This window comes from Delphinus delphis, chromosome 12, assembly GCF_949987515.2.
Source record: "Delphinus delphis chromosome 12, mDelDel1.2, whole genome shotgun sequence".
In the NCBI taxonomy this organism is placed as follows: domain Eukaryota; kingdom Metazoa; phylum Chordata; class Mammalia; order Artiodactyla; family Delphinidae; genus Delphinus; species Delphinus delphis.
Window position 1 is genome coordinate 70,262,369 of NC_082694.2, and position 26,258 is coordinate 70,288,626.

Consider the following 26,258-nt stretch of genomic DNA (forward strand, 5'->3'; position numbering starts at 1 on the left):
ACTCATGTAATCATCTAGATAAAGGAACAATGATTCTAGCTGTCCAGAAGCCCCCCTCATCCTGCCTGCCAGACTTTGGCCCTCCAAGGGTAAACACTATTCTGCCTTCTGATGGCATCCATCCCTGTGGTCTGCTGTTGCACTCTATATAGATGGAACTCTACAGTACGTACTCAGTCTATGCATGGTTTCTGTCACTCAGCATTACGATTGTGAGATTCATCTATGTTGTTACACTTCGTTGTGGGGCAGGCATTCTCACTGGGCATTTTTCAACTCTAGGCCTCCCCACCCCAAGATTCTGAAATGGGCCATGTTTCCCAGACTTATTTCATTGCAGTCTTAGGTTGGGATTCTCAAAAGCAGGCTCTGAAACCAGAAAGTAAATGCAAATAGTTTATCGGGAATTGATCTCAGGAAGCACCAGCCACGGAGTGAGGAAGGAAATACAGGAGAGAGGAAGCCAGGCAGAGGAGTTAACCAGCAACCCGAGCTCAGCCCACAGGGTTCTCCACCGGGTCCTCCCCGGGAGTCCTCCATGGGGGTCCTCCACTGGGTCCTCCCTGGGGGCTCCTGCAGGGGTCCTCCACTGGGGGTCCTCTATGGGATCCTCCAGGAGATTGTGCAGCATTTGTTACAGAGCTGTCCCCCAGAGAAGCAAAGAAACTGGGGTATTTATACACCAACTCCTTTCAGTTATTGCTTGAGAGCTGAGTACATTAACAGCCTGGCAATTGCACCCTGCCCCCACTGTGGGTTAAACACGCGCCTATGGCCAGAGAAAGCCTGGAGGCACAGGGTTGCAGGTGCCGCAGGAAACAGCTGTCAGAGTGAGGGAGGTCAAGGGAATGGGCGCAGCACAACCGTCACACCTCGTTCCACCCTGACCTACTCATATCCCACATTAAGTCCGTTTTGTCACGGACACTTTAAAGTGGTAGCCAGCAGCGATATCTAAAATAAATTTAATTGAGAGGAAGGGTGGGAGGGAGGCTCAAGAAGGAGGGGATATAGGTATACATATAGCTGATTCACTCTGTTGTACAGTAGAAACTAACACAACATTGTAAAGCAATTATAATCCACGAAAGATGTAAAACAATAAATAAAGTGTGGATAGTATAAATGAAAAGTAATTCATTGACAGATATGCGGCACCTATCAAAGTGATAAAATTTTTTAAAAAGTGGCAGCCACAAAGAGTGATTTGGGGATGTGGAATGAGTATTTTCATACTTTGACGGTAGAACTCTGTTTATTTTTGGTAGAATGAAATCCGGCAATATCTGTTAAAAACAGATATTCCAGAGATGATGGGCGTTCATTAAACCTATTGTGGTAATCGTTTCATGATGTATGTAGGTCAGATCATTATGTTGTACACCTTAAACTTATGCAGTGCTGTGTGTCAGTTATATCTCAATAAAACTGGGGAAAAGAGAGGTATGCCATTGCAACTAGTGGATAAATAAGTTCTGGAAATTTAATGTACAACAATGATTATAGTCAATGATACTGTATTCTAAACTTCAAAATTACTAAGACTAAATCTTAATTGTTCTCAATACAAAAAGAAGTGATAATTATGTGACCCGATGAAGATGTGAGCCAACACTACTGTAGTAATCATAGTGCAATATACAAATATATCATACCAACACACTGTACACCTCAAACCTACACAATGTTATATGTCAATTATAGCTCAATAAGAAAAATTTTTCATGAAAAGAAAAACTGAGGCTAGTTCATAGAACCAGCCTCAGTTCCTATACCGCACTTGTCCTGCGGCTGTACTGTTATTTTATTTATCACCTCCCTCTTCTCCCACTCACTCTCGATCCCCCCTCATCCTCAGTCAACATTTTGCTGGTCTCAGTTACTTGCCTTCCATCCTTGAGGACTATCTGAAGTCCGTCCTTGAAGAGTCTGAGTCTTTGGTTACCAAGCCTTTGCCTGAGAACCAAGTGCTCCAATCCAGTAGATCCTCAAATAGGGGGCCATGCTGGTGTTTTGAGTCTCCTGGTATCAGTGTGAACTCAGAGCTTTTGAAAGATCTCGATATTCCCTTTCCCCCATTGTTCAGTTATTCTAGTAAATGACCATAAGTCCTTTTGTGGAAAGATTAAGGGAATCGCTAGTGTATTGTTGCAGCATTTTAGGGTTCTTCCTCAAAGGGACTTGGCATCTCCTTCAATTGATGGGCTCTAGGTGTGAGAACAGGCTCAGGTCTGGAAACTGTGTAAGGGATTGTGATTTCCATCGTAGTGGCTGACCTCAGGTTTCTACTCACTTGTACCAGTTTCATATTCTTGCCTAACAAACTACCACAAACTCAGAAGCTTAAAACAAACCCCATGCTATTATCCTACAGTTTCCCAGGGTCAGAAGTCTAGGCATGGCTTAGCTGGAACCTCCACTCAAGGTCTCACAAGGTTGTAATCAAGGTGTCAGATGGGCTACGTTCCTTTCTGGAACTCTTTTCTGGATAGAGCTCCTTCCTGGAGCTTAGAGTACTCTTCCAAGTCGACATGGTTGTTGGTTGAACTCAGTTCTTTGCAGTAGTAAGACAAAGAGGGCTGCTTCTGGCACAGGCCCTCTCTCTTATAGGCAGTTCACCTTTTAGCAGCTCGCTTCTTCAAGGCCAGCAGGAGGATCTCTTTGTCCAGTTGGCTAAGTCTTTCATAATGTAACCTAATTAAAGAAGTGACAATCCTATCACCTTTGCCATACTCTATTGGCTAGAAGCAGACCATAGGTTTTCAAGGGCAGGAGATTATACAAGATATGACTAATGGGGGGAGGTGGCTCACCCTAGTGTGTGTCTGTGTGTCCACCACATTCAATCTTGGTCTTTTTTTTTTTTTTTTTAATGTCAGTTAGGCAATATCCTTATTGTCTCCCCATCTATCTTATTCCCAGGAATACCATGGTCTATTAGCCATTGTCCCTTGAATCTGGGATGATCTTGTGACTTGCTTTGACCAATAAAAATGGCAAAGGTGATATTGGGCCAGCTTCAGAGCCTAGGCTTTGAGACGCCTTGCAACTTTGGCCTTTGCCCTCTTGATATGCAGAGATCGCCACTGGATGAGGAAGGCGGTCTAGCCCAGGAAAGGAAAAAAAGCCATGTGAAGGAATACTAAAGTGTCCCAAGCCAACAGCCAATGCCAACTGCAAGACACGTAAGTGATACCAGCTCGGACCTTTCAGCCCAGCTAACTCTGCAGCTGAATGCAGCCACGTGAGCGAGCCCAGGCAGAACTAGAAGAGGAACTACCCAGCCCACCCACAGAGTCATGAGAAATAACAAATCACTGTCGTCTTAAACGACTGGTTTTGGAGTGGCTTATTACACAGCAATAGGTAACTGAAATACGTATTTCTATACCAACTCCGGTCAATCATTGTTCGGCGGTTGCTCTGAGGCATTAAGACCCTGGCTTTTCTGGTCTGCCTTGCTCCTGAGTCAAGCATGCTCCAGTGATCAGGGAAAGCTCTCAGGCAGAGTCCCAGATGTTTGCAGGAAGAAACTGTCAGCAATTATAGGAACACTGAGTGTTGGGTGGATATGACGGGAGACCAGCCGTGTTTGTTACAACCTCAGAATCTTTTTCTCCAACTTGTAAACATTACGTGGAATGGGGATGGGGGGTGGGAGGCAGGAGGTTTCTTTGAGGAACCAAGAACATTGGAGTAGAGGATGCTTCTGGGAGACACCATCAGCTAGAGGAAGAATTTGCAGAACGTAGGGCTGGGGCTATCAAAGTCTGAGATTGGGGGCATACCTTGTTCTTTTCAACTTCTCTGACTCTGTCTAAGAGCTCGAGTTCTCACAGCCTGCTGTCAGACTGCATGCCTAGAATCCCACCTTTTATTTGCTCTCCAATTCCTCTCTGTTGCTCTCTGCCTTCCAGTAGGCAAGCTCACTTATTATCCCTTGCCGGACTCCTCACTAGCCTCCTACCAACCCAGCTGTCATTCTCACCACTCAACACCTACCTGTCTCCCAGCTGCTGCCTCTGAGGTCCTCCACTGACTCCAGATCCTGTCCTGTTCAAATCTAGTTAATTTGGCATTTCTGCCATATCCCATATCAGTATCAGTGCTTTTCCTGTATTAGAACTTCTAAACCTTAATGAGTTTTAAAAAAGGGTTTGTCAAAAAGGATCTCATTGGGTGACATGAAATTACAGGAAATTTCAGGTGTGATTTCCACCATTTCTGCGTTGCAAGGGAGATTATATTCAAAGTTGCAATAGAGGTGATATCCTAGGCTGCAGAGTTGTTCCCAGGTACCAAATGTGGGTGAATTAACATTTCAAAACATCTTTGGAAGGTTACCAAAAGAAATCTTTTTTTTTTTTTTTTTTTTTGTCTGAGCACCCAAAAAGATGGAAGTAAAGTTTGTGTATATATTAAGAGAAGCTGTGTTCCTGTATTTGGAGTATAAGGAAGTGGTTCTACAAAGGACTGACCAGAGAGATTTACTTCCAGTTTACTAAGGCCACAAGAGCAAACATTACAGTGCTTTGTATTAGGTATGCAAAAACACCCAGGGTTAAAATATTCAAATGCAAAAAAACTCATTTTAGAAGAAAACCTGAGTCTTACAACGAAGAGTAGCCCCTGCTCGCCACAACTAGAGAAAGCCTGCACTCAGCAACAAAGAACCAACGCAGCCAAAGATAAATAAAAATAAATAAATTTATTAAAAAAAAAACCTTAGCCTTAAACCAAAGATCAGAATACACAGTGTATTATTTACTGCTCCTATGAATTGCAAATGGTTGCAAAAATCAATGAGCTTGTTTCATTTTCCTCATCTTCTTTTTTTCTGCCTCTTATGACAGCTAGTCAACATTTTTGAGCATCTACCCAAAGCTGCCATTCATCTGATCTAATCCTCAGAACAACATCCACTATGCCAGTTAGTTCTAGTTTAAATTCATGACCACACATCCCAAAAGGAGTCTTCAATGCTGCCAAGCAACCCTACTCCACTTCCCCAGCATGTTCTCTCACCCATTCTCCAAAACAACTACTTCACACATTCTCTGCTCTCCTCAAATCTCCCACATCCTCTTCCGCCTCCTCAGTCTTGCCTACCTCTCCCACTTCTTCCCAGATTCCTCTCCATCTCACTCCATTCTAGATCTTCTCTGTATTCCACTGATACACCAAACCCTTTCCTCTGCCTTAGGGCCTTTGAAATCCCCCTTGCCTTACACTGGAATGCTCCACACCCTCATCTTCACAGGGCTAGTTCCTTCTTGTCTTTCTTGTCTTTTGTTTCAGCTCAAATGTCAAATTCTCAGAGAGGCTTTCCTTGTAATCTAAAAATGCTCCCGCTGTCTTGCACATCAACTTGTTTTATTGTCTTCCAGACATTTATCAACATCTGATGTTGTCTTGTCTCTTTATTTCTCCCCTATCTCCACTTGAATAAAGCTCCTTGATAGCCTTACCTACCTGGTTTACTTCTGTATTCCCAACATTCAGATCTGAGCCTGTCCCATAATAGGCTCAAAATGAATTTTCATTGAGTAAACTATCCCAATTTTTGGTAGATGGGGAAACTGAAGATTAGACAATCTAAACAAATTGCTTAAGTTCACTCAGGTAGTAAATGACAAAGTTGGGACTTGAACCTAAATCTTTTTAGGTCCAGGCTGTATCCCCATCTATGTAAAAAATCTCTCTCGCTAGGATGAACATTTTAAAATGTATTTGAGGACTTCCCTGGTGGCGGAGTGGTTAAGAGTCTGCCTGCCAATGCAGGGGACATGGGTTCGAACCCCAGTCCAGGAAGATCCCACATGCCGCGGAGCAGCTAAGACCGTGCGCCACAAATACGAGGCTGCGCTCTAGAGCCCGCGAACCACAACTACTGAGCCCGCGTGCCACAACTACTGAAGTCCGCACGCCTAGAGCCCGTGCTCCACAATAAGAGAAGCCACCGCAGTGAGAAGCCCGCGCACTGCACCTAAGAGTAGACCCCGCTCGCCACAACTAGAGAAAGCCCGCGTGCAGCAACAAAGACCCAACACAGCCAAAAATAAATAAAAAGTAAATAAATTTATTTTTTAAAAAATGTATTTGACCTCTGAGGAGTACTTACGAATGTGGACAGCATTTAAGACAACGTCAGAATGAATAGTCAAATTCCTCAGGCAGAAAACCAAGGAGATGCTGAGGACATCTGGCTGGACAAAGCCCGTGGTAACTAAGGAGCAGCACAGCCTGGTTATTCCCAGCTTGCTCCTGGCTGGCCTCCAATTCCTCCGCCTTCCTTCCTGCTTTCTGCATCTCTGAATCTCTGACCACCTGCAGTTCAATACAGGGTCTGGTCTTCCCTTCATGCCCACGAAGTGAGCTACTTCATGCCTCTCAATAGCATCTAGATTTATGCTTTAGAGAAACTGGAATAGGATATTTTCCATGGGGGTCTATCAACTAAATCTGTGTTTATACATCAGTCTTAATTTTCAGGAAGTTGCCTTTTTTTTTTTTTTTTTTTTGCAGGAAATGAAAACCTTGTATTGACTCTTCATTGGTCCTTAAATTGACTTATAAACAAGAGGGGAAGAGGAGGAAATGAGGAATCTTTTGGCTGTTGCCTTAATCACCATTCAGGGAAATCTTCATATATAGGCTAGAGTCTCTAGGAATGCTAGATTTAAGGGATTATTCACTGGATTTTCTTCAGAAACTGAGATCTAGACAGGTTATTATAGTATCAGTTATTGAATGTTTATACACCTGGCATTATTCTGAGCTCTTTATGTGTATTTTATCTTTACAACAAACTTACGAAACAGATACTATCAATATTACACCCATTTTCCACATGAGAAAACTGAGGCCAAGAAAGATTTTTGTTTTTTTAATTTGCCTGAAGTCACACACTTATGGGATGAAATTAGGGTTTCATACACTTAATCTGACTCTGGAGTAGAGGTTCTTAACCACCACCTGTTTTTGTGTTTGCTTGTTTGTTTACTGTGGATTCCTTTGGCAGTTTGTTGAAGCCTATGGACCCCTTCTCAGAATCTCTTTATTTTTTTTTTTTGCGGTACGCGGGCCTCTCACTGTTGGGGCCTCTCCTGTTGCGGAGCACAGGCTCCGGACACGCAGGCTCAGCGGCCATGGCTCACGGGCCCAGCAACTCCGCGGCATGTGGGATCTTCCCGGACCAGGGCACGAACCCGTGTCCCCTGCATTGGCAGGCGGACTCTCAACCACTGCGCCACCAGGGAAGCCCTCAGAATCTCTTTTAACGTGTAAATAAAATACATACGATTACAAAAAAAAAAAAAAAAAATTTACATCGAAATCCAGTGATCAGCTTATTAGAAAAATGAATTTGTGATATGGTGGTATAGGTGCTTCACTGGTAATGCCTCACATAACAAGATATAGTGGCAGGTCTAGTAATACTGAAATTGTGAAGTTATGATAAATATAAAAATATTTCTGTAGTATAATATGAAAATATCTGAGGTTTCTGTTCATGACAAAGTCATAGGTGACAAATCAGTTTAAATTTAGTGAAAATAAAGATGTAATTTTGTCTGAACTAATGGACCCCTCCCTTGGACCCCAGGTTAAGAAACCTGATCTAGAACCTGAGGACGTAATGTCCCCTGGAAGACCAGTTACAAAGCCCTCCTAACTGGTTTCCCTGCTTCTAATCTCATTTACTCTCCCTGCCCCATCCACTCTCTTCACAGGTTGTCATTCTAAAGGGCTCCTCCTTGGGTCCTTGCTGGACACCCTCCCCAGACCTAAGCCCCATAGAGTTTATTACCTTTTCATCTATGTCACTTTAGGGTTTTGCATATATGTTTATGATTGTATGTATGACAATGTATGGTATCTAATTTGTTTATAGGTCTTTTTTACTTTAATATGAGCTTCTTGGGAGTAGGGGCTGTGTCTTGCTTATTTATTCATTTATCTGCTTTTTAATTTAATAAAATTATATTGAGCATCTCCTATAACAAGTGCTATTCTAGACACTGAAAATATAATAATGAACATGATAGACACAGTCCTTTTCCTCCCTGTTTTGCCATCTTGCACTCATGTCTGGTCCTCAGTGTTTGGCTCATGGTTGAAAGATACTAAATTAATCTGTTTAGTTGAACTGGATTGATATTTCAAGGTCGTATTTGTCCCTAAGAGAAATATTTCTTGAGACATTCCTTCATCTTCATATCCTCATATAAATTGCCAGGTATACAGCAGACACTGAATAGTCAATTCCTTTCCTTCCCTTTCCTCTTACTGTCCTAATCACCAAGTATGCTAAATCTTGTTGCATAGTAGAGAAATGGAAACAGCTGGGTACATAAAAGTTTTGCAGGAAGGAAGAAGAGTTGAGAAAGTCTACTTTTGTCCTCTTTTCTGGTCAGGTAAAATACACAAGACACAATAACTAACATTTATTGATGGCTTACAATGTACTAGGTGCTATTCTAAGCACTCTACATCTGTTACCTCATTCAGACCTCATAATAACCCTCGTAGAGAGAAGTGAGGCTTAAAAAGTTTCAGTGGCTCGCCCAGCTTCTGGCAGTCAGGTGAGGGAACTCCAGCCCAGTCAGTCTGAGTCTGGCACCTCTTTCTGTGTGCAGCCACAGCTGTTGACCAATGTAGAGTCAGAGGCAAGGACTTTGAACAGGATCCACCTACAGCCTGCCTCCTGGTCATGACCTAAGTCAAGGCGAGCATGTTTTTTCTTTTTTAAAAAATTATTTTATTTATTTATTTATTTTTTGCTGCGTTGGGTCTTCATTGCTGCGTGCGGGCTTTCTCTAGTTGTGGCGAGCGGGGGCTACTCTTCATTGCGGTGCGCAGGCTTCTAATTGTGGTGGCTTCTCTTGTTGCGGAGCACGGGCTCTAGGCGCATGGGCTTCAGTAGTTGTGGCACGCGGGCTCAGTAGTTGTGGCTTGCGGGCTCTAGAGCGCAGACTCAGTAGTTGTGTTGCACGGGCTTAGCTGCTCCGTGGCATGTGGGATCTTCCCGGACCAGGGCTCGAACCCGTGTCCCCTGCATTGGCAGGTGGATTCTTAACCACTACACCACTAGGGAAGTCCAAGGCAAGCATGAGATGGCAAACTGATTAAGGCTGATGTCTGTGGCTAGGGTAGAGCTAACAAGGGCTTCAGAAGACCTGTGCTCTGGTGCCTTCATGCTACACTATTTATTTAATATTGTCTTTTTAAAACAACTATTTCCCCCCAGAATTAATGTTGGTTCTACTATCTGTGAGGCTATAAGAAAAAGTTTCTTAAAAAGAAAATTGTCTTTGGATTATCATTAGACAGAATTGGATAATTCTACCAAACTGGGGTATTTTTAAAAGTTAATGGTAGGGCTTCCCTTGTGGCGAAGTGGTTAAGAATCCACCTGCCAATGCAGGGGACACGGGTTTGAGCCCTGGTCCGGGAAGATCCCACATGCCACGGAGCTGCTGGGCCCGTGAGACATGGCTGTTGAGCCTGCACATCCGGAGCCTGTGCTCCGCAACGGGAGAGGCCACAACAGTGAGAGGCCCACATACCACACACACAAAAAAAACAAGACCCAGTTATATGCTGCTTACAAGAGACTCACTTCAACTTTAGAGGCACACAGACTGAAAGTGGAGGGATGGAAAAAGATATCCCATAATGCAAATGAAAACCAAAAGAAAGCAGAGGTGGCTATACTTATATCACACAAAATAGACTTTAAGCCAAAGACTGTAGCAAGAGACAAAGAAGGTCATTATATAATGATAAAGGGATTGATTTATCAAGAGTATAACATTTGTAAATATTTGTGTATCAACATAGGAGCACCTAAATATATAAAGCAAATATTAACAGATCTGAAGGGAGAAATATACCACACTACACTAATAGTAGAGGACTTCAAAATCTCATTTTCAACAATGGATAGATCATCCAGACAGAAAATCAATAAAGAAACATTGGACTTAAATGGCATGTTAAACCAGATGGACTTAACAGACATTTACAGAACATTCCATCTAACAGCAGCAGAATACACATTCTTCTCAAGTGCACATGGAACATTCTCCAGGATAGATTTATATGTTCAACCATAAAACAAGTCTTAATACATTCAAGAAGATTGAAATCCTACCAAGTATCTTTTCCAACCACAATGGTATGAAACTAGAAATCAGTTATAGGAAGAAAACTGGAAAATTCACAACTATGCTGAGACTAAACAGCATGCTCCTGAACAACCAGTAGGTCAAATAAATAGAAAGAGAAATTTAAAAAAATACCTTGAGACAAATGAAAATGGAAATACAATGTACAAAATCTTCTGGGATGCAGCAAAAGCAGTTTCAAGAGGGGAGTTTATAGTAAACTCCTACAATAAGAAAAAAGAAAGCTCTCAAATAGACAACCTAACTTTACACATCAAGGAAATAGAAAAGGAAGAACAAACTAAGCTCAAAATTAGAAGGGAGAAAATAAAGATCAGAGCAGAAATGAATGAAATAGAGACACTAGAAAAGATCAATGAAACTAAGAACAGTTTTTTAAAAGATAAGATACGCAAACCTTTAGCTAGACTAACCAAGAAAAAAGAAAGAGGACTCAAATAAATAAAATTACAAATGAAAGAGGAGACATTACAATTGATACCTCAGAAATAAAAAGAATCATAAGAGACACCTATGAATAATTACATGCCAACACTTTGGACATCCTAGAAGAAATGAGTAAATTCCTATAAGCATATAACCTACCAAGACTGAATCATGAAGAAATAGAAATCTGAACAGACTGATTACTAGTAAGGAGATTGAATCAGTAATCAAAGATCTACCAACAAAGAAAAGTCCAGGACCAGAAGCCTTCACTGGTGAATTCTACCAAACATGTAAAGAAGAATGAATACCAATCCTTCTCAAACTCTTCCAACAAATAGAAGAGGAGGAAACACTTCCAAAGTCATTTTATGAGGCCAGTATTACTCTGATACCTAAACCACACAAGGACACTACAAGGAAAGAAAATTACAGACCAGTATCTCTGATGAATACAGATGCAAAAATCCTCAACAACATATTAGTAAACCAATTCCACAGTACATTAAAAGGATCATATACCATAATCAAGTGGGATTTAGTCTAAGGATGCAAGGGTGGTTCAATACCCACAAATCAATGTGATACAACACATGAACAAAATGAAGGATAAAGATCATATGATCATTTCAATAGATGCAGAAAAATCATTGGACAAAATTCAGCGTCCTTTCAAGATAAAAAGTGTCAACAAACTGGGTATAGAGGGGATGTACCTCAATATAATAAAGGCCATATTTGACAAGCCCACAGCTAACATCATACTCAATGGTGGAAAGCTGAAAGCTTTTCTTCTAAGAATAGGAACAAGATAAGGGTGCCACTCTTGCCGTTTTCATTCAACATAATACTGGGAGTCCTGACAGAGCAATTAGGAAGAAAAAGAAATAAAAGACATCCAAATTGGAAAGGCAGAAGTAAAACTGTCACTATTTGCACATGACATGATTTTACATGTAGAAAAACCTAAAGACTCCACCAAAAAACTATTAGAACTAATAGACAAATTCAGTAAAGATGCAGGGGACAAAATCAATATACAAAAATCTGTTGCATTTTTAAACACCAACAATGAACTGTCAGAAAGAGAAATTAAGAAAACTATCTCATTTCCAATAACATCAAAGAGAATAAAAACTTAGGAATAAATTTAACCAAGGAGGTGAAAGATCTATACACTGAAAACTATAAGACATTGATGAAAGAAATTGAAGAAGACACAAATAAATGGAAAGATACTCTGTGTTTATAGATTGGGAGGATTAATATTGTTAAAATGTCCATGCTTCCCAAAGGGATCTACAAAATCTATGCAATCCCTATCAAAATTTCAATGGCATTTTTCACAGAAATAGAAAAAACAATCTTAAAATTTGAATGGAACCACAAAAGACCCTGAATGGCCAACACAATTTTGAAAAGAACAAAGCTGAAGGCTTTCAGACTACATTTCAAAGAGATAGCAAACAAAATAGCATGGCTTCAGCATAATAACAGACACATAGATAAATGGAACAGAATACAGAGGCCAGAAATAAGCCCATATATATATGGTCAATTAATTTCTGACAAAGGAGCTAAGAATATACACTGGGGAAAGGATAGTCTCTTAAACAAATGGTGTTGGGAAAACTGGATAGAAAGTGAGCCTTGCATTAGACAGACTTGGCTCTCCAGCAGGGATGTTCCCTGATGAGGTAGTTAAAGATTATGTGAACTGGGGGTTCAATGTCCAGGATTCTGTCCAATGTATAATAGATAGCATTATTATCTACCTTGAGAAGACAGTCAAGAATCCAGGTTGTGTGGATAGAGAGGATAGGATAGCAGGGATCAACAGCTAGAACTATGAAAACCTGAGGAACTGGGCTTGAGAGTTGCCAGTCTTGACTTCTTGCATTAATGGACCATTCTGTGAGCAAGGAGGTGAAACCAGAATGATGTTTCCCTTATTTCATCCCGCCAGACAGTGGAAAGTCAAAGGCTCTGACTTCCTGGCCAATGATGAGTTCCTACAGATGGATAAAGCTAGTGCCATCTTTCTTAACAATGATAAGATTTCCAATAAGAACGTCATGAAAAAGAGTTGATTCTTTACAAAACTGTTCTAGGGACATTTTTGCCAATGCCGGCTTCATAAAAGATGTTGAAAATATCATCTCTATCCCTAAGGGGCCTGACATGTGGTCCCTGGTCATCTTGATGGATGCCACATTCCAGCAAAGGTGCTCTCAGAAGATATTGCCCATTTGGACCCTAGTCTGATCAACAACAAGGATATGTATTTATATTTATATATACATAACATATATTTGCTTTTTTTTTTTTTTTTTTTGGCGCATTGCACGGCTTGCGGGATCTTAGTACCCCGACCAGGGGTTGAACCTGGACCATGGCAGTGAAAGCCTGGAATCCTACCCACTAGGCCACCAGAGAACTCCCTTTTTACTTTTTTTTTTTCTCATAATATATATTTAAACATATGTAAGGAGGCAAAGATAGGGGCCACAGACACCCAGACTCTGGTTTACCCTCCCTTAAAAAAAAAATGGAAGAGGAATATGCTCTATTTTTTTCTAAATGGTTATACATAAATTATGCCAACATCATTTACTGCATAAAACTTCATTTCCTCACTGATGATGTCACTTTTATTATATACTAAGTTCTGTTTATACTAAGGCTTGTTTCTAAGTTATCTATGGTATTTTGTTCACTAATCTCTGTCAGTTTTGGAACCAATTTCTCTAGTTTTGATTATTTTTTCTTTTTGTTTTAAACAAGATCATTAGTCCTCAAAATATGTTTTAAAATCTGTGAGACAAATCTTCCCACATTACTCTTCTTTTAAAAAAATTGTATTGGTTAATTTTAACTTATTGTTTGAGATGAACTTCAACATTATTTGGTCAAAATATAGCCAAATAAATCTCCCTAAGATATTATTTTGAATTAAAGAGCATTTAGAATAGTCTTCTTATCTAAGATCATGGTTTATATATTTATTTACTAAGAGTCTTATTTTAGTTCTCTCAGAAATGAGTTGTTCACTTTATATAGGTTATGAACAGTCAAGACATTTTTTCTTCACATTAGTCCTAATTTTTGGTATGTGTATAAAATATGTACATGTGGGTCCACTTATATGTGGATTTTTTTCAATAAATATAATACCTGTGTTTTTATTTTATAGATCTTTAACTAAGTGTGGGGAAAAGTTTGTGTTCGATTAGAGATCATAATAAGTGGAATCAAAAGAACTAGTGTTTGAGTCCTGATTCTCTCCAAACCGTTTCAGCTTCCTGCCTTTGGGTGAGTCATACTTATCCATTCCTTTGTTTTTGAGGCAGAGATAGCACTTCTTGGGGAGGTTGGTGACCCTAACCCCTGCATTGTTCAAGGGTCAACTGTATGCATATACACATACACTCTTTTGTAGCTATTGGGAATGGAGGTTTTCAAACTTTCTATCAGTTATTACTGGTATATAGAACAACTGTTAATTTTTTTGGGGGGGGGGCCACGCTGTGCGGCTTTCAGGATCTTAGTTCCCTGATCAGGGATTGAACCTGGGCCCTCAGCAGTGAAAGCATGGAATCCTAACCACTGGACTGCCAAGGAATTCCCATTTTTTAAAATAAGTTTTTAATTATAGTAAAATGACCCCAAATTTTCCATTTTAGTCATTTTTTTAAACATCTTTATTGGAGTATAATTGCTTTACAATGGTGTGTTCGTTTCTGCTTTATAACAAAGTGAATCAGTTATACATATACATATGTCCCCATATCTCCTCCCTCTTGCATCTCCCTCCCTCCCTCCCACCCTCCCTACATTTTAGTCATTTTTAAGGGTACAATTCAGTGGCATTAAGTACATTCATATTGTTGTGCAACTATCACCACTAACCATCTCCAGAAATTTTTTCATCATCCCATACTGAAACTCTGTACCCATTAAACAGTAAGTCCACATTCTCCCCTACTCCCAGCACCTGGTAACACTTGTGAATTTTTTTGCGGTATGCGGGCCTCTCACTGTTGTGGCCTCTCCCGTTGCGGAGCACAGGCTCCGGACGCGCAGGCTCAGCGGCCATGGCTCACTTAGAAGGGCAGAAGAGTGGGTGGAAGCTGTGGAGGTGGAGACTGTGAGTGTAGGCCACGCTTTCAAGATATTTATGGGTGAAGAAGAGAAAGAAAAATAATTTGGTAGGGTAAGGTGGTAGGGTAAAGAAATTTCTTTATTTAATCTTGAAGGATCTTGAGTAGGTTTGTAGAAGATGGTGGAGGGGAGTCAGAGCTAGAAAATTTTTTTTAAAAAGGCGTATTTTATGAACTAACATTCCAAAGATAGTGAGAAGCCTGGGCTCCTGTATACAGTATAGTATGCAGTGTACTGAAGGAAGGATTAGCCTATAGTAAGGAGAAGGTTGGGATTAGCAAATTTATAGGTAAATCAGGGACTGAAGGGAGACAGGGTGGGACTGCAACTGGTGGCCACTAATTTTTATATGATGTATGAGTCAATATTATAAGTCAAATGAAAAGACAAAAGCAGAAGTAGGGCTAAGAAATTTGACTTTATTAGGAATTTTGGAGGGTGTAGTAATGGGGGAGGGTTGGGTTTTAAGAAGAACAATCTGGCATCCTTTGAAGAGTGGGTTTGAGTAGGGTGGGAGTAGAGACAGGACATTTAAGGAAATCCAGAACTAGAGTGGGAATATGAGAGATGCAAATAGGCATAACAAATTGAATCAATACACATTGGGACAAAAATACTCTCTGGGGAATTATATATAATTTAATAATAATAATAATGATAATAATAACCATTTAGATCTGTGGAAGATTAAAAAGTAGGAACTGCAATACCACAGTCCCTACCCTTGAAATTAAAATCTGGGAATGGAGCTCCAGAAAAGCAAAGTAAGGACAGTGGGAATATCTGTCCTAGCAGGATTTGAAAACAAGCTGAGGTAAACTGCCCAGGCAACAGGGCTAGATGGCAAGTCCCAGTCAACAGCTGGGAAAGGAGAGGTGCTTCTTGAACTGACTATTGACCTACGCTTTAGAGTGAGATGGTGCATACCTTGCATGTTATGGATAGTGCCATGAGTAGTAAAATATATTGTGAAAATATATCTATTATGAATTGCTGATATGGGGCTGTCTGATTAATGACTGAAGGAGAAAAATAAGGAAGTATCTAGATGCCTCTCAAACTCCCTATTAAGACTTTGTGTGCGTGTAACAGACCCCTTTTAAAACTTGAGGAAAAGTTATGAATCCTCTTCTCAGAAAATGCACAACTAACACACAAAATATTGCCCATAATTTTAGGGGGTTCATAAACTTCTGAAACCTATCCATGGACTCCAAGTTAAGTATTGTTCTCAACGGTCTTTTCTCCCAATAAACAGCTCAACTCTCAGTCCTATTTTAGAAAATAGTAAGTTAGTAGATCGGAAGCAGCTTCTGGAAGCAGGTGGATTTGGGAGATTAGTAGGCGTTACTACACATTCCTTACTTTTTTAAGTATAAAGACATGGAAATGCGACGGAAGATGCCACATTCTGGATCTTTCAGGAGGCTGTTATGGACACTACAAATAATTGTTTCTGACCACAGATACAGCTGAGTCATTCAGCAAATATTTACTGGGCGACTGATATGTACAGGCACTGTGCCAGGAAGCGAGCTCACCAAGATAAAAAAGACATCATTTGTGTCCTTGAGGAGACATTCACATGTAAAAGCGTGAATGTAGTTACTGGTGGCCGTAAAATAAAGGTCACCTAAGACTGAGAGGCATTCTGGAGAGACGGAAAGGACTCTGAGCTCGTAGTTTGATTTTTGGCTTCACCATATTCTAGACTCGTGAGTTTGGCGTCACTCAATCTCAAATTGCTTCATCTATCAAATGGGGTAAAAAAAGTGGACGAAAATTGTTGTAAATCTTCAAAAAGATAACCTTTCTAAAAATGAACGTGGACAAATAAAAAATGAAAGTTCGAGGCTTATTGGAAGTGATAGTTGCGAGGGTCCCCGTCTCTACAGCCACCGCGGTGCCCCGCACGCGGTCAAAATCCACTCAATAAACCTTCCGGGCCGTATCAAGTTCCGCTTCCGCAGGCAGGTTTTCGCTGTAGGCAAGAGCGCAAGACGCCCGACGCAGCGTAGCGTCGGACCTCCCCGATGCGCATGCTCTCTAAGCGAGGCGGAGCGCGGAGGGCGGGGGAGTGGCCAGGCGCGGCGGCTGGCCGGCTCGTTCTCCCTGCATCCCCGCGCGGGAGGCTGGGGCGCGCGCGCGCTCGTTCGCGCGGCCGGCTGCGTACAGTAGTGACGGCCGCGCGGGAGCGGTCACATGACCGTAGCGGCTGCCTGTACAGTAAGGACCCAATATGGCAGCGGCGGTAGCAGTGGTAACGGCAGCAGGAGGACCGGCCGCCCCATAGACCGCCCCCCGCGCACCACCCCCGCCGCTTCCTCTGCTTGGGTGCTCCTCCGGCCTGACTTCCCCTTTCTCCCATCTTTCCCGGCACCGCGGGAAAAACAGCGCAGGGCAGAGCAGGCAGGGAGGGCGGCCGCAGCCCGGACACGGGAGCCTCCCAGTCAGTTCAAGACCCGACATGAGGGAAAAGGGCCGTAGGAAGAAGGGCAGGACCTGGGCGGAGGCCGCCAAGACGGTAAGGAGGAGGGAGCGGACGGGAAGGCTGGGAGGATTTCGTTCCCTCGCCGCCCGCCGGTTGCAGGGGAAGGGAGGTCAGTGGCCCTGCGACCCGGCTGAGGGGGCACAAAACCGCGCTGTGAGGGCGGAGGTTAGTGTCGGGTTTGTGGTCCCTGTGGGAATGGAGGCGCCCGGCGGAAGAGGGTCACCGCGGGGCTGTGGCTTCTCCCTGCGTCTGCGACGAGTCCTCTTGGTGTTTTGAAGCTGCTTCTCGGGGTCACGACGCTCTCGCCCCCACTCTGTGGTAGCCCCCGCCCCGGCATGGGGAAGTCTCTTGGGCTTGCACAGTAACCGGTTCTTCTCCCTTGTGTGGCTGAAGAGCCCCCATTGGATGCAGATAGGAGAAGGCTTGTGCGTGTACCCAGCCCCGGAAAGAAGAGGGGAGCGCTGGAGCTGGGTAGAATTGACCCGCTATAGCAGACACGCCGCCTGACCCCGGGCCCCTTGCCTGTCTGGGCTCCCGGCTCAGGCCGGAGGTCACGAGGCTCTTGTTTTACGTTTGTTGTTGGAGCTGAAAGTGCAGGAGGTGTTTAGAAACGAAGTAACAGGTGGGACTTGTAGAATTTTTTTTTTCTGTTTCCGTAGAGACCTACTCTGAACAAGGCAGCAATGCATGGTGGGACCTGTAGTTTACCCGGCCTTGACTTTTCCGTAGCTAAAGTGATGGTGGCTTCACGAAGTTGTAATTAGTGGATAAAACCATCTTTTTTTTTTTCCTTCTAAATTTATTGTAACGAAATTTAGAGGTAGGTTTTAAAAAATAGAGTATTGAGGATGAATGAGAAGTTATGTTTTATGAAAAAGTTAAAAGCGTCCACTATGTGGAAATGAAAGGTTTGGAAAAGTAAGGTTGCAGCAGAAAAGTAATAGGATATAACACAGCATTTTAGTGTTGGGAAGTGAGAAGGACTGGAGGCATTATCTTTAATGGTGAATCATGTCAGTAATACTTATTCAACATGGAGAGCCCTTCTAAATGAACCTTTATTATGTGTTGTGTTTTATTTTTTAAAGGGGAGTTTTCTGAAAAGTAATAAATGTTCACTGTGGGAAAACTTGTGGGAGATTATAGAATTTTAATATAAAGAAGGAAATAAATCATGTATTTCACTTCTCAGAGCTCTGTTAACATTTGGTATATTACCGTCCAGTCATTTTTGTTTATTTCCCCCAATCTGGGTCCTATTGTTTATTCAATCTTACACATTTGTTTTGTAAACCTTGTGCATTTGTTTTGTAAATGTTTTGTGTTAGGGGGTTGATGAGTCTTCAACTTGTATGTGCTTTAGTTGGAACTGTGAAAGAAAGTGAATAAATAAAAGCACATTTTATTTGTTGGGTGTCTTCACTTAACCATATATCTTCATAATTGTGACTGCTGGTCGTTTCTCTCTAAAGAAAAAACTCTAGAAATAGTTTTTTTGGGTGGTGGGGAAATTGGTCCTTCACAGAAGACTCTCTTACTTTGTTCTACTTGATCAATACTACCTCAGGACCTCTTTTATTTAAGGAAGGATGGTAAATTTTATTTACAGGTAAGCAGATCCCAACTCTAATTATGTTAATTAATTTTAAGTCTCTAGAATGTCCTGAGTGCTTTTTGAATTATCTCTTTGGATAAAATAATCATTGAGAGATTGTGGCAGGAAAAATTTGCATCTACTGTTTAGATTTTCCTATAATAAATTAGTATATTTGCTCATTTATAATAAATATTTCAAGCCTTAACTAGTTATGTGGAAGTACTTAAAAGATGTAAAGACTAGTTTAATCAATAGAGCTCTGAGTTCTGAAGGGATTAGTATGTTAGTGGCTTGGTATTTTTATTTGATTCTGGCAAATGTGTAAGACTTCAGTCTAAATCAAAATGAATTTTAGAAAGAGAATGGTGACACTAAAACTTTTCTTCTTTTTTCTAGTAGCCAAAATCTAGAAAACACTCTATTCTTTTTTTTCTTTCTTTTTTTCTTAACATCTTTATTGGAGTATAATCGCTTTACAATGTTGTGTTAATTTCTGCTGTATAACAAAGTGAATTAGCTATATGTATACATACATCTGCATATCCCCTCCCTCTTGCACCTCCCTCCCACTCTGTCTATCCCACCCCTCTAGGAGGTCACAAAGCACAGAGCTGATCTCCCTGTGCTATGCGGCTGCTTCCCACTAGCTATCTATTTTACATTTGGTAGTGTATATCTGTCAATGCTACTCTCTCACTTCGTCCCAGCTTACCCTTCCCCCTCCCCATATCCCCAAGTCCATTCTCTATGTCTGAGTCTTTATTGCTGTCCTGCCCCTAGGTTCATCAGAACCACTTTTTTTTTTTAGTTTCCATATATATGTGTTAGCATACGGTATTTGTTTTTCTCTTTCTGACTTACTTCACTCTGTATGACAGACTCGAGGTCCATCCACCTCACTACAAATAACTCAATTTTGCTTCTTTTTGTGGCTGAGTAATATGCCATTGTATATATGTGCCACATCTTTATCCATTCATCTGTCGATGGACACTTAGGTTGCTTCCATGTCCTGGCTGTTGTAAATAGAGCTGCAATGAACATTGGGGTACATGTCTCTTTTTGAATTTTTTCTCAGGGTATATGCCCAGTAGTGGGATTGCTGGGTCATATGGTAGTTCTATTTTTAGTTTTTTAAGGAACCTCCAGACTTATTCTCCGTAGTGGCTGTATCAATTTAATTCCTACCAACGGTGCAAAAGGGTTCCCTTTTCTCCACACCCTCTCCAGCATTTATTGTTTGTAGATTTTTTGATGATGGCCATTCTGGAACACTCTACCCTTTTTTGTTTGTTTTACCATCTATAAAATGAAGGATTAAAGTAAACCTCAGTGTTGAAAAGGTTGCTGTTTGTAGGAGGAATAGGTAGAAGTAAATGTGGAAGGGATAGGCAAAAGTAAATCTTTTAATATTTTCAGATGCATAATAATGAGATCAGAAAATTAGTGGTTTGACAAATGGAAAGTTTAACTTTGACCTAAATTAGGAAACTGTGTATATTTATAAGATCAAGAGGACCAGGAGAAGTAAGTCTTAAACTTATTTCATAGGCATTAAAGTCAAATGTTCTAGTAACAGTTTCAGAAAGGATATATTAAAGTTATTTACTGAGTATAGGCAGTATCTGCTTCTTATTTCATTGTGTTCTTGGTACCTGCATTATAGAGCTATCCTGTTTTAGGGAGCATTATTAAAATGGGGTTGTATTCCTGACCAATGATATAGCAACAGATAAATAAAATTATTCATTCAATAATATATATGTATATACATACATGATTTGGGGTGTTGTGTGTATGTGAGAGAGCTATACAAATTGATATGATTGCTATGAACAATCTGAAAAAGCAAAATAAGATTCATAATTATTATAAAATTATGCCAAAAGGCTGATTAAATGTAGAGTGTAGACTTGTAGAGTGTAGACTTCCAATAACTAAGGACACCAGACAGAGAAATAATGGGGTTGAGATTCAACTGAACTTGAATGCTCATTCACATTCACTACACTGGATTGTGTCCCTACTGATCTTATATTTGTTTCATATAAATACACTAGTTATAAAAAGCATTATTCAAGTATTTAATTAACAGTCTTACACGTTTTACATTTTATTATTATTATTATTTTTGGCCATGCCCCATGGCGTGCAGGATCTCAGTTTCCCAACCAGGAACTGAACCCGGGCCATGGCAGTGAAATCCTGGCATCCTAGCCACTAGGCCACCAGGGAACTCCCATTACATGTTTTAAATTTTAAAGGTGGCAGTGATGGTGGTGATGAAGTGATTTGGATGAGAGATCTGTAGCATAGTGTTTGGTGCAATTTAAATAGAAAAATTTGTAGTAAGCCAGAGATATTGAGAACCATTACATTAACTTTAGAACTATGTTCAAAGTTCTGCTCATTCTTTTTAAAAAAACAAAACAAAACATTGTATCATGTAAACATTTGGTGACATCCTTGAGGAATTTAGCTGTTTTTGCAAAGCAGAGCTTTCGAAATAGTATAATCATAGTATATATACTATGTATATATAGTATATATACATAGTATATAATAGTATATATAATGGTATAATGATGATACCATTTTCTTTTTGATTTTTCTCTTGTCACCCACCACAACTAGGGCAGCATTAAAAGGGAAAAATGTCCTTTTAGGACAAGTTTGTTGCGATTGCAGATGCAAAAGGCAGAGAGGCAGACCTTAGAGATTGCACTAGAGGTACCTTTGCGAATCTTTGGGGAGTGAAGTGGTCAAAGTATAAGTGAAGTATGGGTGTTAGAGATGAGGAGCACAGCAGATCTTTAGCATGCGATTTGTAGACTGAAGAAAAAGTGGTTTGTTTTTATGTTTGTATTTCTATGTAGACTTCACTTAGTGGTTAATACTATTTTGAAAGCACATAGGTTTTTATTTATGTTATTTACCTAAAGTCATTTAACTTTAGGGAATAAGTTGGAAAATAGAAAGTTTCTATTAAAGGAGTAACTCTCATATGCTAATTATTTTATGGAGGAAGTATTGAAAACAGAAAAGAATTACTTAAAAGTAAAATGATAAAATTTATGTAATGATTAGAAAGAAAAACATCTGAAAATGCACTTTAGAAAAAACAGACGTATTAACTTAGAAATTTTCAGTACTCTTAATCTTTACCATGAGTAATTTTCTTCTGCTAGGAGTATGGCTGGGCCTGGTAATATCTTCTTGGATCTATATTGACTAGGCCAGAGTCCTTGTATGTCTGTATTTGTATTATATTTATAGTTGTATTAGAATCTCCAGGAGAGAGTTTGCATCTTGGAAAAACATATTAAAGAAATCTATTCTTTTGTAATGTTGGTTGTTTATTTATTTATTTTTGGCTGCATTGGGTCTTCGTTGCTGCCCACGGGCTTTCTCTAGTTCCGGCGAGCGGAGCCTACTCTTCGTTGTGGTGTGAGGACTTCTCATTGGGGTGACTTCTTTTGTTGTGGAGCATGGCCTCTAGGCGCGTGGGCTTCAGTAGTTGTGGCACGTGGGCTCAGTAGTTGTGGCTCGCAGGTTCAAGAGCACAAGCTCAGTATTTGTGGCGCACAGGCTTAGTTGCTCAGCAGCATGTGGGATCTTCCTGGACCAGGGATTGAACCCATGTCCCCTGCATTGGCAGGCAGACTCTTAACCACTGCGCCACCAGGGGAGCCCCTACATTATTATTATTATTAATTTTTTTTTTTTTTTTGCGGTACGCGGGCCTCTCACTGTTGTGGCCTCTCCCGCCGCGGAGCACAGGCTGCGGACACGCAGGCTCAGCGGCCATGGCTCACGCGCCCAGCCACTCCGCGGCATGTGGGATCCTCCCGGACCGGGGCACGAACCCGTGTCCCCTGCATCGGCAGGCGGACTCCCAACCACTGTGCCACCAGGGAAGCCCCCTACATTATTTTTAATTTCAGCTTTATTGAGATATAACTGACATAAAATTATAAGAGATACATTTATGAAATTGCTATCTGCAAGTCTGTTTGTGCTCAGTGATTTGATGTAACATTCTTTGCTTGAGCGATTTTCATTCTTGCCTTAATGTTGAAGTAAAGTTCCCCTGTGTTTTGCTCTTGAATTTTGTATTATTTTCGGTTCATCTTTCCTTCTGTCCTGTTCTCATGATCCTGTCTTGAAAGCCCAGAAATTAAGGAAAAGGAAGGGAAAAAAAAATCTTTTTTGAACACATATTTCTGTGAGAGGTGCTGCTGCTGCATCTCCTAGAATTATGACAGGAGCTGAGAAAATGATGTCAGATTTGCAGAAGTCCTTGCTGTTTCCTCATCCACAAAATCTACTTTTAAAAGGCTGTACGATTTTGCTGTCGGTGAAAGGGCATTATATTTTCACTACAAAAGCTGTCTGGGAGGAGGCCACTGTGTGTGGAAGATATAACTACAGGGAACTGATCAGTAAGGTTTGTTAAAACCTGCTATCTTTGTCCTTTTTACAAGAGCCTCTGAATGCCCCTCCAGTTCTGTTTTCTTTCTTCCCATATCTCATAGAGGCCATCCTCATAGTTTATAGTATTGTAGTATTGTGCAATTTAGTATTTTTAGTACAGTTTGATTTATCATGTTTTAGTGTTTTTTAAAAGGTTATTGAATATACTTAGTTTTAGAACTCTTTAGATATGACTTAAAAACAATAGTGTTTAAATTGAGTTACTGTTACAGTTATATAGGCTCGTTATTTAAAAAAAAGTAGAACAGCAGTATGTAGAGATTTAGTCTTGAATGAGTCACTATACTGAAAATAGGGATTAAGTGAAAGTCTGCATACACAAATATTGAAAATAATTTAGTTACCAAATAAATTAACTATAGTTATAGTTGATAGTCTGAATACAGCTTTCTGTACTTTTAAACTTGTATGTAGAAATATGTATAAACATGTATACCTATCTATATTTTATGTACAGTTCTTCAATTTGCATTCTTTATGAATGTCAAGAATGCCTTTTAATGCCATTACTTATGTATCTGTTTCATTCTTCTTAATGATTTCTTAATATTCCATTGTTTTTAGATGTACCATCATTTAAAATAGTCATTTATAGTTTTTTTTCCCCTTTTGTAACAGATACTTCAGTATATATATCTGGGCGTATGTGTATGTACATTTGTGTGAATGGAATAGTTAAGATAAAGAGTTTGTGAACTTGAGTTAGTGGCAGTTTATATTCCCCTCCAAAATTTTGAAGGTTCTTGTTTCTTCCCACTTTTCTCTGTTATCCAAGAAATCTATCAGTCTTTACTCTGCCATTTTGATATATTAACAAAGCATTTCTTTTGTTATTTTGTTCATTAGAACTTAATGGAAATGTTCTATATCTGTGCTGTCCAGTGTACTAAGCCACTAGTCACATGTGGCCATTGAGCACTTGAAATGTGGCTAGTTTGACGAAGGAACTGAATTTTGAATTTTATTTAATTTTAATTCATTTAAGCTTAAATAGCCACATTTGTTTAGTGGCTACTATTATAGAGTAACTTCCTACGCTTATTGACTGTTTGTATATTTTTCAGTAAACTTGTCTATTCAGATCTTTTGCACTTTTTTTTTTTGCTTCCTGGTCGTTTTTATACTAATTTCTAAGAGTGATTTGTAGGTTAAGGAAACTGGCCCTTTGTCATATGTGTCACAGATCTGTTTCCCATTTTTGGCTTTTGACTTGATTTATGCAGTTTTTTTTAATTCTGCAGACATTTTTTATGTTTTTTAAAATATTTATTTATTTATGGCTGTGTTGGGTCTTTGTTGCTGCGCGCGGGCTTTCTCTAGTTGCGGCGATTGGGGGCTACTCTTCGTTATGGTGCACAGGCTTCTCATTGCGGTGGCTTCTCTTGTTGCGGAGCACGGGCTCTAGGCGTGTGGGCTTCAGTAGTTGTGGCATGCAGGCTCAGTAGTTGTGGCTTGCGAGCTCTAGAGCACAGGCTCAGTAGTTGTGGCACACGGGCTTAGTTGCTGTGCGGCATGTGGGTTCTTCCTGGACCAGGGCTTGAACCCGTGTCCCCTGCATTGGCAGGCAGTTTCTTAACCACTGCGCCACCAGGGAAACCCGACATTTTTTCTGTTAATGTAAATAAATTTACCAATCTTTACCTTTCATGCTTTTCTAGGTTTTGAGTCCTATTAAGAAAAGCTTTCTCAAAGATTATAAGTTGAGTGCTTTTAAAGAAAATGATTAGCCGTGAAGATATATCTTCCCCAAATAAAATACATAATTTACTGTGAACAAGTAGGAGGAAATTCAGTTTATATATGTTAGTAAGTCTGTGCTCCTTGAAGGCAGAGACTTCTAAATGTTTCTACCTGCAGAGCTTAACTTGCTTTCTTGTACGTGAGTGCTAAATCTTTGTTCACCTTTTTTTATTGGATATAAAAGAGAAGACACTATTCTCACATTCAAGAGAGCACAATTTGAGTAGAATTAGTCAACTATATTAAGTATTGTTTGCCAGGAAAACTGGTTGAATATCTTTTTTGTGAAAAAAAGAAAGAAAGAAAGTTACTTCAAGACACACCAAGGTATTTGCCTCCCAAGACCCTTTTGAATTACATTTGGACATAGGGAAGTTTCTGTGATAATTCTTACTTCTGACCTTGCTTGACAAAAACTAAAATAGGTTAATGGTAAATACAGATGTACTTAGTCCTGGGCATCAAGGGACATTGTAAACCTTATTAATTATAGCGTCTTCTCAGTAATTTGATCTATGTTTTAGTAAAAAATTACGTTGTGAAAGACTTTTCATTTGAAAATTCTTTGGCTGCTGACATTTAGCAGTTGATACTACATTTAGAATGGACTTTCATTGGAGTTCACAGCTTGGGATGGCCCAAATCATCTTGAATCTTTAACCCACTGATGTCTGAATTATTCAGTAGCTGGTTTAGCCATATTCAGTTTCAAATAAAGTGCTTAATGGTGTTAGTGACTTATTCTAAATAGTAACATAAAAATTTAAATGTGTTGCTATTGATTTATAGTGATTAGTTTCCTATATGATTTGAGTGGTTCTGACAAATTTTGTAAGTTTAAATGGATGGTACCCATGAAATGGGTTGATATTTTAGGAAAGGTTTTCTCTTTTACATTGTTTGTGTGTGGGGGAGAGAGAGAGAGGGAGAAAGAAGATGTCAAAAAGAGATGGATTACAAGATAAAGATAATAGAAGAACACTTCTCATGCGTATCATTAATCACCTATGAAAGACACAATGAGGAACATAGGACTGTTTTTTTGGCTGACCGGTGCAGCCTGAGGGACCTTAGTTCCCCGACCAGGGTTCGAACCTGTGCCCCCTGCATTGGGAGCACGGAGTCTTAACCACTGGACCACCAGGGAAGTCCCAGGACT

The 26,258-nt window shown here is 40.2% G+C and overlaps 1 protein-coding gene across 1 annotated transcript in view; it reads left to right on the plus strand.

The window, feature by feature from the left end:
* The first annotated feature begins 16,903 nt into the window (after nucleotides 1-16,903).
* Nucleotides 16,904-26,258, plus strand: part of ASXL2 (ASXL transcriptional regulator 2) — a 133,105-nt gene continuing 123,750 nt past the window's right edge. Inside the window, exon 1 of the mRNA XM_060026977.1 lies at nucleotides 16,904-17,301. Coding sequence (XP_059882960.1) covers nucleotides 17,245-17,301 — 57 coding nt within the window. The 5' untranslated portion in view covers nucleotides 16,904-17,244. The remainder of the gene's footprint in view (nucleotides 17,302-26,258) is intronic.